General features: G+C 49.6%; 1 protein-coding gene across 5 annotated transcripts in view; it reads right to left on the bottom strand.

The window, feature by feature from the left end:
• VIT (vitrin) overlaps positions 1 to 15,452 on the bottom strand; it is a 58,195-nt gene that overhangs the window by 3,841 nt on the left and 38,902 nt on the right. For all 5 annotated transcript variants that reach the window (XM_075412689.1, XM_075412691.1, XM_075412693.1 and 2 more), the window contains 6 exons: positions 11,956 to 12,003; positions 6,869 to 6,931; positions 3,891 to 4,038; positions 3,588 to 3,691; positions 2,879 to 3,105; positions 52 to 565 (listed from right to left, as the gene is read on the bottom strand). In XM_075412689.1, coding sequence (XP_075268804.1) covers positions 52 to 565; positions 2,879 to 3,105; positions 3,588 to 3,691; positions 3,891 to 4,038; positions 6,869 to 6,931; positions 11,956 to 12,003 — 1,104 coding nt within the window. The remainder of the gene's footprint in view (positions 1 to 51; positions 566 to 2,878; positions 3,106 to 3,587; positions 3,692 to 3,890; positions 4,039 to 6,868; positions 6,932 to 11,955; positions 12,004 to 15,452) is intronic.

Raw genomic sequence — 15,452 nt, 5'->3', positions numbered from 1 at the left:
GAATAAAGGCTGAGGTGCGTAAGAAGAGCAGCTAATGATGGAAGAGCTTACCGTTTTGGTGAGCTGCCATGGCCGGCACTCTGACATCGTCGTAAGACCTGCCGTCTGTAATGAGAATCATGATCTTTCTCTTGTTGGGCTTGGATCTGCTGAACAGCTGCTCTGAGGCGTAGCTGATGGCTGCTCCCGTGCTGGTCCCACCGCTCCAGTAACTGATCCTTTTAATAGCACTCAGCACGTCCTGCTTTGTGCTGTACTTGTCGAAGCTGAACTCGAGCCTTTGCTCGTAGGTGTACTGAACAGCTCCGATGCGGGTGTCGGTGTCCGAAATCTCGAACTCTTTGCTGATGTTGGCCACAAACTGGAGGACTGTGCGGAAGTTGCTGGTGCCGACGCTGCTGGAGCCGTCGATCACGAAGCCGATGTCAGCTGAATTGAGGCACGTCTTGCTGCAGACAAGCCGGTCGGTGTCGCAGACCCGCTTCACCAAGGGCTGGACCACCTTGTGCAGGCTGAACCAGCTGGGCACGTTGATGGAGTAGAAGCCATTTGTCCTGCACACTGCCTGCAAGGCAACACAAGGGCGAACGCAGTGGAAATTCAGCCCACCTGTTTCAGCTGGGGTATGTAGCTAAATCGTAAATATAGACTCCTGGAAAGAGCAATGCTGGAGTCTGAAGTGGCCTCTCCTCCAGTCACCATCTGCTTCCCTGGGAAATGATGTCAGTGTAACATCACAGATACTTGCGTAACCAGACAGATTTTTCTCGCATTTTTTTAAAAGCTGTGGGATGGAGCTGATATTATAGTAGTGAAATAAATGTAACAAGCAAGTTTGCCACCTGTCAGGCTTTTTCAGATAAGTTATATTGTTCATAGAGACAGCATCCCAATCACAGAGCTGCTGTTAGCGTGGCTGCAGTGGGCAGTACGGCAGCCTGGGTGTTTGCCAGGTGGCAACTTCAGCTCCCATCGGTCAGGGCAACAGGGAAGGTTTTGTCTGCTGACAAACCCCACTGCCTTGAACTGTAATGTGGGCCTAAAGTTGGGTTATCCTCGACTCACACCCTTCTAAGCAGAAAAAAAACACCAGGCAATTTTGGTGAAAATGCAAAAAGCCTATAAAGATGCCCCGTTGTGCTGGCTCTGCCAGATAGCAAATAAGAATAATTAATTTTTATAACCGAATACTTGTAGGGAGCAGATCTGCGGGAGGCTTCTACAGAGTTCGTGGCGAGTGTGGGTGGGAAGTAGAGGTGGCACGGAAGAGGGAGTGGGAGAAGTCAGGGAGGGGGGTGGGTGCAGGAGTAGAGGGGATGGGCTGGATCGAATTGCCCTTTATTGCCTTTTAAATGCTAATGCTTCAGGTCTCCAGGTGAGAATATTTTGTTCAGCCAGGCTTTATCTACCGACTTTGTGTGTGTGTCCCCGAGTGTTTTAAAAGATCAAGGCACTGTTTTCTTTGTGCCTGCTCTTGACTTGCATAAAGCTTAACGGTTCCAAGGGAGTTAGAGTTCTCATGGGTCTGGGCTCCTCACCGTGTCCTGCTCTCTACTGTCTTGCTGCTATTTCAATGTTACAATGCAGCAGTATGAAGTCACCGTTCCCTCTTTACCTTCCTATTCTGAGCCCACTCTACTCCCACTTCTACCATGTCCCCGGCAGGTTTGCTGACACTCACTGTAGCTTTGCCCTTTTAAAAGCATTACATGCAAAGGAGACTAGCATCCAGTTAAACGCTGGCCGGAGACAGTGCAGCTCTCTGGAGCAGCTCTGACACTCATGGGAGATTGTTTCATGGCAGAGCAGCACGGCTCAGATGGGAATCTGTTTTCTGAAAATACCAGAGAACTAGACCCTGCTTCCTGAGCCTACCCTGGTCGGGCCCTTGGTAGATACCTCCAGCCGTAACTGGCTGCCAGTGTGCCCTGGAGCACGTTGAGCAGGCAACTGCCCTTAGTGCCGAATACAAATTGTCCGAGGCTGGCATTCTCACTTTTTTTTTTTTTTTTTTCTGCACATAGCAGGGATTTTCTCTTTTTCCAAGAGCTACCATGAAGTCTATAGCAGCAGAAACAATAACCCACATCAGATCAATGGTGAAAACAAAGTGTTTGAGTTATCCAGTATAGCTGAACAACTGGGATGTGGCTGTGTTGGGAGTGTCCCAACATTTGCATGTATGGGACCTGTTTGTAAACGTAACAGCGACATCAGGTTGACAGGGCTCCGCAGCCTTTGCCAAGAGGGAGATTCACAGCAGGAGGCTCATGGAAAGCTCAGGCTGCAGTTGTGCTTTATCATAGAATCATAGGTTGGAAAAGACCTCTAAGATCATCAAGTCCAACTGTCAAACCAACACCACCATGCCTGCTAAACCATATCCCCAAGTGCCATATCTACACGTTTTTTGAACACCTCCAGAGATGGTGACTCCACCATCTCCCTGGGCAGCCTGTTCCAATGCCTGACCACTCTTTCAGTAAAAAATTTTTTCTTAATATCCAGTCTAAAACTCCCCTGACGCAACTTGAGGCCATTGCCTCTCTTCCTATCGCTCATCCTGTCACTTTGCCATGCCCCTGTGTATTCAGAAAAACCTCTCGTCTCCATGTGACTGCAGGTTTGTGCCAACGTTTAGCGAGTAAAAAGCCGTTTGCCTCCTGATTCACCTCAAACCAGAACCTTACTGACTTCATCCCCTTTCTGACTTCAGCATTGCAGCCTGGCTCTTCACATGGGAGACCTCAGGACAGTATAAGCAGGACAAGAAATAACTACAAGTGGCAAGAAGGAGAGGGAAAAACCTTGAATGAAATAGCATGGAAAATGTAGAGTCAGAGCCAAGCTCCTGCCCAGACCCCAGCCCAGTAAGTACCTTGTCCACAAAGTTTGGTTCGATAACATTCTGCTTCTCACTTTCAGCAGCTGCTTCAATAGTGACAAAGAAAATGTTGATCCCTGACTCTCTGGCCAGCCTGGAGGCCTCTTCTACTCGATCGGTCGGCCACCCATCCACCATCACTACCACCACGTTGGGCGCTCCACCTCGGTTTCCATTAGCGTCCAAAAAGAAGTTTTTGTTAACGAACGAAAGTGCCTTTCCTGGAACAAAAGAGGAGGTAAGGATGAGTTACAGAGCTGGCAAAGGGCTGATTCAAGTGTTGGAACCCTGCTGAGAGCTGGGGAAAGAGGTTCTGTGGCTGTGTGAGCAGGAGGGCAGGTCACTGCTGGTGGTGCCAGTGCCTCCTGAGCCTGCCTGTGCAGGTGTGCTGAACCCCATCTGCCCACTCCCTGTGCTTCAGAGGGGCTGGGGTGACAAGCTGGGTTAGCAAGAATCCCTGATGTGTTGGTGGGACCTGCCCCAGAGGAGAAAGGTAAAACCTGTCCGCTTGCGACAGGCGTGCAGCAACCTGGACCAGCGCCGGCGGGACGTGGTGGGCTGGTGCCCCACCGCCAGCCCTGTGCTGGCACCGAGCACCGTTGGGTCACAGCCACCATGCCTGGCGAGGAGGTGTGGGCCCGCTACAGCCCTGGCTCTGCAGCCCTCCCCGAGCTGAGGGTGTGCAAACAGCCCCGTCACCTACCAACATTGGAAAGTCCACCTTTCTGTGGGATTTTCTCAATGGCGTTTCTTAGGTCCTTGGAGTTGGCATAAGTTTTTAAGTTAAATTCTGTGGAAGGGTCATCACTAAAAGAAGAAATGAGAGCAATTGTGAGTTTTTGCTGCATGTGCAACAAGACGAAAGCCGTAGGGCCCATCTGTGCTACCCAGCTCCTGGGCGTGAGCTGGAGCGAGACTTTTAGCAGACATCAGGCACAGAGCTACAGCTGCTGGGGTGTGCAGTCGTGCCCGTGGCCATGGCAGCAGCTGCAGGAAAAGCTCTTACCCGTACTGAACGATGCCCATCAGAGGACCAGTGCTGCCGATGCCGAGAGCTTGAGCCACGTTACTGAGGAACTGCTTCTGGAGCTGAAAGCGGCGTTTACCAATGCTCCAGCTCCCATCCATCAAGAAGGACAAATCAACCTTGCAATCTGAGGAGAGACACAGGGATGGAAAGTATTTTTAGTCCTTTTTGATAGCTGTGCTTCTTGTGAGGAGCGAAGGCCTAAAACAGAATCACAGAATGACAGAATCACAGAATGTTCGGGGTTGGAAGGGACCTCTGTGGCTCATCTAGTCCAAGTGAGTTGTTCTGCTGCGCAAGCTCTGCCAAACAGCCTTTGACAAGGACAAGTCACAGCTGGGGGCTCAAGTCTGTCCTGCTCGTCTTTAAACATGGTCCTTGGTGTGATTTTTCTGCCATACAACATCCAAGCCTGGCTGGGTCGCAAAAAGGGGAAGGAGCTGTCCTGGGGGTCAGTCTGGGAACACATCGTTTCGGGGCTGGGGAGGAGAGGTCAGCCCTGCACAGCAGCAAGCTGGCCATGTCCTGTGCCCGCAGAGCCACGGCTTGGGCTCGGACCACTTTGTTCACAGCCCAGAGGCGGTGAGAACCTGTAGAGCCAGACGTGACTGCTGGATTTTGCGGTCTGGCCAGCTTCAGAGCGCAGGTTAGAGGGATTTCCTTGGTTATGCTTTTGTGGGCTTAATTGGTATAATAGATGTAATGGGAACAGTTTTCCCACATACTGTGTTAATGCTGCTCAGAAGCAGAAGATCGGCTCAATTCCCTAAATGTGTGATGCCCGGGAAGTGCCTCGGGACAAAGGAGATCACGGGATCTCTTCAGGGAGCTGCTGACAGCAGTCCTGGTGACGCGGACCTTCTGGATGAGAACAGTTCAGCAGCTTTATTCTGGGCTGGAGCCGTCATCGGAGGTGAAGATGTTGTCTGGTGTGTTCAGACTGAGTGGGGGCTCTTTCCACATGTAGCTGTGGGCTTGTACCTGGGTGCGTGCAGCAGCAGCAGTGTGTTTCTTCTCTGGGCTGAAAAGCAATATTCTAGAAAAGTAATATTCTAGATAAAGCAATATTCTAGGAAAGTTATGCCTGCACCCAAACAAACTCTTCTCTTTAACTACACAGCTGAACTGATCTTGTGCTGTTGTGAATGATGTCTTCATCACTTCAGCCTGCATTTATGTCTCTGCAAGTTAGTGGTAAAGCATTCATCAGTTGAACCACGACCAGGAGCGGGATGAAAATTTGGCTTAACTAGAGCGCTAATTAACATTTTCCCCCTCTGGCATCCGGGTTGTCCCCATCTCTTGATTTCCCTCCGATGATGCCTCCTAACAGACTGTCCAAAATAGTGTGTTTTAATCATTAGGTAGCCTGAAGGCTACAAAGCGTCGATTGTTCTTACTGGCTTATGCAACTGCCTCCCATCTCATTACCTTCAATTCTTTCTCCCGTAGCTGTCTGTTTTTCTAATTTTAATAATACTGAATTATAGAAGCGTGACTGAGAACCATGTTCGTTCACAGCATATCATGAGGCAAGGCCGGGAACCCGCAACAAATAATACCTCAATTAACGGCCAAGTTTTCCTGAATTTCCTTTCCTTCAAAGGGAGCTACACCATGCAGTCTATATGTGGAAAGTGGGGAGTTTGTCAGCCAGCCGGGTCCAGGCATGCACAGATTTACATACACTTATATACCAGAAAATTTCTGGGGAGGATTCAGACAGCAGGAGTGTTTCAGTGCTGGCACATCGGTGGGACTCTGCAAAAGCACAGGCTAAAGGTGCTCTGGAGGGAGCTGAGCGCTTAGTGATTTGCAAGGGGGCAAGATCTGAGTTATAGCTTTTATAGTCCTGGAGGTATCAGCGGGATGAGAGTTTTAATTCTGGTGTGCCTTATCTCAGTTCGGCTGCTGGAAACACAGCTGTGCTTGCCTGTGTCTCTGCTAGGCTGAGCTCCGCTTTCCTGCGGTGCAGTTGGGTCTGTAGGGCAGATTCTTCCCCGTTTCTTCTTTCCTCTATTTCTGTATCAGTTTTAGGTGTATTTGACATCTTTGATAGGGAAAAAAATACTTTTAAGTATTAGGAGGAGTACCTGGGAATGTATAGACATTTGATTTGGTAGTTAATGTAAAGAGTCCTTGAAATGCCAGTTCTGTGAGAGACAGCACTCAGCTGCTGGAGGATGGGCAGGAGAGGACCCGGGCGCCAGTGGGAGGGTGAAGCCCCCTCTCCGGGGCGGCTTCCCGTGAGGAGGCGGCAGACAACCCCATCTCTCCACTCAGAGCTTGCTTTCTCTTTCTCCGTCTACTCTGGGCCCCATCTAAAGATGAGTTAATGGGCAAATCTGCCTTGAACTGTAAAGGGCTGTAGAAGATTTCCTTTTCAGAGCAGGAGACCCTACATCTCCATCCCCAGACTGAGGGGTCCTTGATGCTCCCTCTCTCTCCATCCCCTCTCTCCTTGCTGCAGCAGGCGCCGGGTCCCTTTCTCAGGTGGTTTCCTTCCCTCCCACCCACTGCTGTGGGAAGGGTGCCTGTGCTCAGCACAGCCACAGGAGCCTGCTCTGGTCAGCAGGGCTTACTCGTCCAACCCTGGCTGCAACGCGCTGGTTTGCTGTCCTCCACCATCAAAGCCCTCGAGTGAAGCTCAGGGCCACAGGAACGTGGAGCTGGTACTGCCCGGGAAGAGGTAGTGGTGAGCAGCCACCATCTCCCAGCCCAGGTAAGCTAAATTTTGGCTGTTATTTCCTTCGCTGTAGAAGCAAAAATCAATTCTGTGTATGAGGGGGGTTGGCAAAGGGCGCTCGCTGTGCCTCTGCAAGGGAAAAATGCATTCCTCGAGTTTCTTAGGCTTTCTTGAAAACTTACCTTTTGCTATGTGATTTGAATGCATTCTAGCAATGTGTAATTAATAAAATTGTATCGCTTAATTATGGAATGAATTCTGACGTACGTACTTGGGTTCCCCTGGGAGACGGACTCCAGTGGCTTCGGATTCAATTCGTCCTGTGAACTGAAGCCTAGAGGGAGGAAGGAGAGGCTCAGTCGCTGCGTGCTCGGTGGCTGCCCTTGCTCTGGAAGGAAGCAGGCAACGAGGTGGCTGCAGAGTTCCCCCTGGCCTGAGGATTGAGGTGGGAGGGAAATGAAGATGGGGAGCAAATCCTTGGAGCTTACCTTTTTCCACCTACATCGCTTCTAGGGTAAAACAAGAGTGGAGGAATTTCTAGAAGTGCCACAAAACTCTCTCCAAGCACCAACTTTGACTCCCCTTTGTGAATTGGTCCCCTCACTGCAAGGGCTTGCGAGCAGCATGCGCAAGCGGAGGGTTCCTCGGGTGCAGAAGCTGGTGGCCATGGTGCAGGTTGGTGACCTCCCAGCACTTTGCCCCTGAGAGAACGGGTGCTGCTGGCTTGCTGTGCGTCACCCATGATTTACAACGAGCTGCGCGGCGTCTGAAGCAGACGAGCGATGGGTTTAGCCTGTTGCTTCTCTGGAAAGGAAGGCAGGGGCAGCGACTCACCCCACTGTGTTACAGCTGGGGAAGCAATGCAAGCCACAGCTCCTCAGGTGCTCCTGGGGACTGGGTTATTTTGGAAAGCACAAAAGAAACAGGGGAAATGGTGGCAGAGAGCTAGAGTCAAGTCATGGGAAACGGTCTCTCTAGGGTCTCTAGTGGATTTTAGCAGAGGCCCCAGGTGAGATATTTGGATGGTAGCAGCCTTGGGAATGTGCGTTTATGTCCTCGTGAGATGCACTGACTCACAGGGTGTTGTCAGGCTGGTGTCAGAAGGTTTGAAAATGCTGAACTTCACTCACAAGTTGAGTGTCTGGTGAGATTCTCCTACGGTACAGCATCTCCCTCCTGAGCAAGGGCAAAGAGCTGTTTTTTTTTCAATACAGCATGGGGGATTCAGCTAGGATAATCCTCAAAAGAGACAGCAATGATCAGACAAGCCCCAGACTGAACGCTTACCAAGGAAGCAGCTGGTCAAAGGAATAGCAGAACAGATTATTATTTTTGTAGACTGGATATTAATTTTTATAAAAAAAAGGAGGAGGAAGACTTCTTTAAATCATCATCATCAAATAAGTCGAGGAAAGTCTAGAGACTTCAGAGAGAGACAGTAAAAAGCTAACTTTAGAAAGTGTGAGCTTAATATAGAAAAAAATTCAGAAATTACTAGATGCTGCAGAGTTTGTCTCTCCACAGCAGCCAGCCACTAGCAAGCCAAGCACGAGATCACCAGTGTATGTAAATAGAGCAGGTGGCAAAGGGACATCAGCAAAGGTCACCACCAAAATATGACAGGAGCTGTAACAGCTCTGAGCACGTGCGCTGCCTAAACTGGTTGCTGAAGATATTAATGACCAAACCATAGAAATGCAGAAAACAACCAAGAAAATGGGGGAAATACCAGCTCTAGCTCCCTCCATCGCCACTCCTATTTCCATTCTAGTTATGTCTAATGATCCTCCCCTCAGAAGGGGCAAATACAACTACCTTGAGTCCTTTAAGGAGCAGGTTGCCCAGAGAAGCTGTGGCTGCCCTCTCCGTGGCAGTGTTCAAGGCCAGGTTGGATGGAGCTCTGAGCAACTTGGTCTAGTGAAAGATGTCCCTGCTCATGGCAGGGGGGTTGGAACCAGATTATCTTCAAGGTCCCTTCCAACCCTTACCATTCTATGATTCCACCCACATGCTGAAAGTTATGTGTGGTTTTGGGTCAGGGGCAAAGTTTGTATGGAGTCTGAGTACGCAATGCCTAATGTAAAGCTGACCTGATGCCTGATTCCTCCGGGGAGGCTGTAGCACACTGCAGCATCCTTATTGGACAGAAAGGTTGCTTTGGCTTCTTGTTTTTAAATTCAGCTGCCAGTAAAGACATTTTCAGGGACTAAACAGACCCGCTAACAGCAGCACTGTGCGCTTGCCCGCGGCAGGCCCACGTGGATGGGGGACACATCAGGAGCGGGGGGCAGAGTGGTGGTGCTGGGGCAGCCCTGCCTGAGCCTGGGCACTGGCTCCAGGCTGAGGAAAAGTGAAGTTTTTGGAACAGGGGGGAAAGCAAAAGAGGTTTGTCCAGTGACGTCTGCTGCAGCAACAATTTGTGACCTGTCTGAGGCCTGAAAGTCTTGCTGCCAGGGACTGAATGTGCCATTGGCCTCAGGAAAAACCCTGTACGAGTGCAGCTGCTGCTCTTGAGAGATAAACCCTCTGCCGTGTGAGGCGCTGAGGGGCGTGGGTGACTGACGACAAAATGCTTGATGGGAGCAACCCCACCAGCTGCAGGCACGGAGAGGCACGAGTGTGACCTGGGTGGGCACCAGTGGCAGGAGATGCAAGCAGCAGCGGTGCAGGGAGGGGAAACAGGACAGGGTTAGAGGAGGAGAGTGAATTTTGGGCTTAGGCTGGTGCATGTCCGTGGCTGCTCCTTGGGTAAATGCAAAGGAGGGCAGCTCAGCCACCAGGCAAAGTAAAGCAAAGGAGCAGGAGCTGCAGGAGAGCACTTCCAAGGAGGTGGCCATGGGGCCAAGTGTTTCTCACAGGCTGAGGCTGGGCTGTGCACTTGCACCCTGCCGCTCCGCCAGCAGCCACAGACTCCCAAACCTGGGAGAGGAAAAGCTCCCAGTACGATTTGGCATTCCTCATCCTTGCTCTTTCTTTGCCTGTGTGCAAATGCCTGCAGGCACAGTCACAGGGCGAGTTTCAGGTGGTGCGAACCAGCCCCACCACCCAACGGGAGAGCCATCCTCTCGCCAGGCAGCTTCCTGCCTCCTCCTGCCCTGCTGCCAGCCCTCGTGCCTGCCCGGTGTCGGTGGGATGCAAGGAGGAGGGGGGAAGAGCAGAGTTAAACTGGGAAGAAAGAAAAAGGTTAGTGATGGGCTGGACCAGCTCCCTGTGGGTGCCTGGGCAGAGGTGGGAGGCACCTTGGCTCTTTTTGCAGGCAGCACTGGCTTGTGGTGGGTTTGTCTGATGCAAAGTTACAGGCAACATGAGAGAGATACACACAAAGGAAGCAATGACTTTGACCCACGTGTAGCCTCCCTTTGTCAACCGCATGGGTGAGGATGGTTGTGGGGTTTTTTTCTTTAAAACCTGGACTGGTCGGCAGCGTGCCCTCCTGACTGTGTATGTTCCCGTACAGGCTTTAATTACATGGGCACATAACAGTTCCTCAGTCATAGACCAAAGCCATGCTTTATCCTGTAGCCTGCACACCGCGTAGCTCATCTGCCAGCTTGGTATCCCATATGTGCCGTTCCCCCCGCTTGCCTTATTTGCAGAACAGAAAGTAGGTGGATTTAACACTATGGTGAAATTAGATATTGATATGTGCCATTCATTTTAGGAACTAAATTGTAGAGAGAAGCTAATTCATGGCTATCTGCCTCATGCATTTGTCTACGTCCAATAAAATCCACATCCCTCACCCAGGCATACAGCTGACCTTGTGGTGTGGAGAACCCAAGTGTAGGCGATGCAGCACTTTTTGTTTGTATTTGCCAGTGCAATTACCAGTTCTTGAAGGCTGTGGGTCAGCTGGCTGATTTGTGCTTAGTGTAACAATAAGGTCACCCACCAAATAATCTTCCACAACTAATTGGGGAGGTGGTCAGTCTCTATGGGCCTCCCTGTCCTGCCAGTCCAATTTAATGTTGTTAGGACCATGGGAATTTCAACTCACTGCATGGGCAGTGTATTCCATGCTAATTAAAGTTCCCTTCACTGATTGTCACAGCTGTCCATGCTGATTAAACTTCCCATTCATTGAAGTAAGACAGCAGTGACTACATCCATGCCAGAAACCATTCCTTTGAAGTGACAATCTGAATTCATCAGACTTTATCACACTAGTCGATACAGGCACTTCAGTTGCTGAGAAACTATTAATACAAAATCCCTTCCCCAGCCTTGCACTGCGTTTAATGCAATCTGTCATTTTCTGCCTCAAAAGACCTCTCTGCACCCCTGGCCCTAGTGCTGTAGCTTTTTCTAAATAAGCATGCAGATGGCTTAAGCTGCAGAGGACAGAAACGCTTCCTCTCTCTGGCTCAGGCTGCTGCTGCTGGGGAAGGGAGATCTGTTTGTGCTTGGTTCGACGCAAATTTTAACTCAACAGGCATTGCTGCTGACGCTGGATTTCCAAGCTAATGCAGACAGGGCTGTGCTGCTCATCCCAGGCAGTGCAAGGGATAGTCATGCCTCAGCTTGAGGTAAGCTGGGTGCTCAAGGGAGTGGTCTTTCCAAAGGCCACCAGTACAGCCCTTTCCAGCAACAGAACAGGTGATGCAAAAGACATCTTGGACCATTGGATGGTCCAGCCCCTGGCAAAAGAGGGAGTACCCTGTCATGAAGTGGCTGGAATTTATGTCATCTGCTTTAAATGTTCCTGAGGAAAGGGATCATCCCGTACATACTGAACACGTAGAATCTGCAGTTGGTAACTGCTCCTGATTAGGGATTGCACAAGTCTTGGCTTTGTTGCTAGTTGAGCCTGCTACAAATGTAGGGTTTTTTTTCCCTCACCAATAATTATGTTGTCATCTCCATATTGTCAGTTTTTAAGGCTAAAATATCAGAAAATTTCAGTGATGCTTATTATTATTTACACTTGGTTTAAACTCCCCTTTTCTTATCTGAATGTCTTTCCTAAGTATATTGACATCAGAATAATGTCATGCTCTTCACTAATTGCAGCTCCAGACTGTGATCCCAACTACAGCATTCCCAGAATACCTTCTTATTGACAAGTGGATTTCAGTAGCTAGAACCGCTTTCCTGCAGTGTAGCTGCCAACTCTTTCCAGAGCTCATCTGTTCTGCTCCTGCTTTAGGCAGCAACTCGAGACTGATACAAGCAAAGAATAATTTTGACTACTAAAGTGTAAATTAAATACCTTGTTTATCATTTTAAGTACTATAATGACTCCTTAAAATGAGATTGTTATCAGCAGTGTCATGGGGCTGATGAATAGATGTAGCTTTTTCCATCTGTGAAGGCAACCAATGATTTCCAGACTACTTAGTGGATGCTTTAAATATTTACCTGTGTCAAAAATGCTCAATCCAGGTTTCCAAATGTCTGTTTCCATTGCTTTCACACATGAAAGAGAAGAAAAATCATTACTGAAAATAATGGAATTACTAGAGTTTACAAAGTTCTGACTCAATTTATAATGGTCAAGTCATGCAGTGAATTATCATGAACAACTAGGAGCTAAGGAAATCAGTAAACCTGGAAACCTTTATGCACATATTTCCAGCCATATTGAGGAGCCTCAAATCACTGCCTCCAGAGCACTAATCTTTTTTATTGTCTTAAATACACCTCTTTAGATCTGTTTTGGTTTTGTTCCTCTACATCACATTGATGCTTAGGCAAGTATACTGACTTCAGTATACTTTCGCATGGCTTAGATTGTCTGCAACTGAAAATCTGCAAGTATGTCTCAGCTACAGATTTCTCTATCCACTCAGCCCATCCAAACACAAAGAAGTTGTCTAAATTTTACTTGCAACCTATCAGGAGTGGTAAACTTCATCAAAATTGCAGCTTTTGTAAATAAACCTCAAAGTGTCTTTGTTTTTGGAGCCTGCTGAAGAGCTTTCATAAAAAGCGATGTTTTGCTCTGGGCTGTAGCCACATAAAAGCCCTTGCAGCTGCCTAGGTCCATCTCCAGGTTTGTTCAGGGTGGTTTACAAAGACATACATCTCAGGCCTGTTGAATCCATACTACCTCCTGTGCCTGAGTTTCCCTACTCAGGCTGGCAGCTGGCGTGCTCTTGATTAGGGCCAGTGGGTGAACCACAACTTAGATTTGGCAAAAGTCACGAGCTTGCCAGTGTCCTCCAGCCTTGTGAGGGCACTGGCCTTGTCCTTAGGTTGTGATCTGAGTGAGGAACTATCAGCTTCTCTTCGGGAAGGAGACTTGTTGGGTGAGACAGATGGCTGAATAAGATGTGTGGTCTCGCTTAGGGCAGGAGTCATGTTTCATAGCTAAGGTGATTTTTCCAGACCCCTTTCCCTTCTTATGCTGAGCACTGCTTAGACACCCTATGAAGAATCTAAAAACTGAGGAAATCAAAGGGCTGAGAAGTTGGTCAGGATACACACAGAAGTTTTGCTGTGATTTTGCTTAGGAGAAGTAGGGTGAAGGAAGCACAGGCCTGGGTAATGGGGAAGGAAACAGGAGGAAAGCCAGAAGGAATATTCCTAGTTTATCATCCACCTGGGCAGGGTCGTTTGCCAGAATTTTATACATCTGTGAGCAGAGTCGTGAGGAACAGCAGTGACTGCAGCTGGGGGTTGCTGGCTGCAGATCAGGAGGACCCTATCCGTCCTGAAGAGCTGGTGCTCATTTTTCATCAGTGGCCAACATCTCCCAAATGATGTCACTGAGACAACAGATTTCAGTGAAAGCAGCTTGCGGGTAGATAATCCCAAAAGGTGTGCTTTGCCCTCCCAGGGTGGAGAAGCGTTCAGTGACTGTGAATATATTCATATGAAGCTACTTTTCAGCCTGACCAGCTGAAAAAGACAGTCAAAGAGCAAATCATAAAGAAGACCCCGCACTTCTTGAGTCTTCTGCACAAATGTGCTGTAGTGTGAGTTGCAGTGGAGAACATACTTAAAGCGTTAGGAGCTGCACTGCACATGGAACCAGCCAAAGAGCTGTGCAGAGATCTGCCTATCTTTTCTTTTTTTCATAAGCAGGGATGTGAGCTGAAGGGTGCAGAGCAACGGAACATGCCCATCCCACATATCACAGGTTTGCTTCCTGTGAGGGAGCAAGTAGAATGCATTGAGCTTGGCCTGGGGGCAAATGAGGAACAAGTTGAAAGCTTGTGGGTTAGAATTAAAGGACAGGCTCATAAGGGTGACATTACGGTGGGTGTGTACTACAGGCCACCTGACCAGGAGGAGGAGGCTGATGAGGCCTTCTACAGGCAGCTGCAAGCAGCCTCACAGTCACAGGCTCTGGTTCTCATGGGGGACTTCAACCACCCTGACATCAGCTGGGAAGACCATACAGCTAGGCAGGCGCAATCCAGGAGGTTCCTACAGAGCATCGATGATAACTTTCTGATGCAAGTGGTGGAGGAACCAACAAGGAAAGGCGCGCTGCTGGACCTTGTGTTAACAAACAAGGAGGGACTGGTGAAGGATGTGAAGGTCGGAGGTAGACTCGGCTGCAGTGACCATGAAATGGTGGAGTTCAGGATCCTGCGTGGAGGAAGCAGGGCGATAAGCAGGATCAAAACCCTGGACCTCAGGAGGGCTGACTTTGCCCTCTTCAAGGAGCTACTTGGAGGAATCCCATGGGCCAGGGCTCTCGAAGGCAGGGGGTTCCATGAGTGCTGGTCGCTCTTTAAACAACACTTCTTCCATGCACAGGAGCAATGCATCCCCCTGAGAAAGAAATCGAGCAAAGGAGGCAGGAGACCTGCATGGTTAAACAAGGAGCTTCTAGCAGAGATCAGGCAGTAGAGAAAGGTCCATGGAATGTGGAAAGAGGGGCAGGCCACTTGGGAAGAGTACAGAAACGTGGTGAGAGCATGCAGGAATGCGACGAGGAAGGCCAAGGCCCACCTGGAATTGAAGCTGGCAAGGGATGTCAAAAACAACAAGAAGGGCTTCTTCAATTACATCAGCAGCAAAAGGAAGGCTAGGGACAATGTGAGGCCGCTGCTGAATGAGGCGGGTGTCCTGGTGACGGAGGATGCGGAGAAGGCAGAGCTACTGAATGCCTTCTTTGCTTCAGTCTTCAGTGCTAAGACTGGCCCTCAGGAATCCCAGGCCCCGGAGGTAAGAGAAGAAGCCTACAAAGAGGACGACTTTCCCTTGGTCGAGGAGGACTGTGTGAGGGATCGCTTAAGCGATCTGGACGTCCACAAATCCATGGGCCCGATGGAATGCACCCACGAGTGCTGAGGGAGCTGGCGGATGTCATTGCTGAGCCACTCTCCATCATCTTTGGGAGGTCCTGGAGGACAGGAGAGGTGCCTGAGGACTGGAGAAAGGCCAATGTCACTCCAATCTTCAAAAAGGGCAAGAAGGAGGACCCAGGGAACTACAGGCCGGTCAGCCTCACCTCCATCCCGGGAAAGGTGATGGAGCAGCTTATCCTGGAGGCCATCATCAAACAAGTGGAAGAAAAGAAGGTTATCAGGAGTAGTCAGCATGGATTCACCAAGGGGAAATCATGCCTGACCAATCTAATAGCTTTCTACGATGACATGACTGGCTGGGTAGACGAAGGGAGAGCCGTGGATGTTGTCTACCTTGACTTCAGCAAGGCTTTCGACACAGTCTCCCATGATATCCTCCTAGGGAAGGTGAGGAAGTGTGGGCTGGATGAGTGGTCGGTGAAGTGGACAGAGAACTGGCTGAATGGCAGAACTCAGAGGGTCGTCATCAGCGGCGCTGAGTCTAGTTGGAGGCTGGTAACAAGTGGTGTCCCCCAGGGGTCAGTACTGGGCCCAGTCTTGTTTAACTTCTTCATCAACGACCTGGATGAAGAGTTAGAATGTACCCTCACCAAG

The sequence above is a fragment of the Opisthocomus hoazin genome, chromosome 2 (genome assembly GCF_030867145.1).
Source record: "Opisthocomus hoazin isolate bOpiHoa1 chromosome 2, bOpiHoa1.hap1, whole genome shotgun sequence".
NCBI classification, from domain to species: Eukaryota; Metazoa; Chordata; class Aves; order Opisthocomiformes; family Opisthocomidae; genus Opisthocomus; species Opisthocomus hoazin.
The sequence above is the reverse complement of the archived record's forward strand: the minus strand, read 5'-3'. Positions and strand labels throughout refer to the sequence as shown.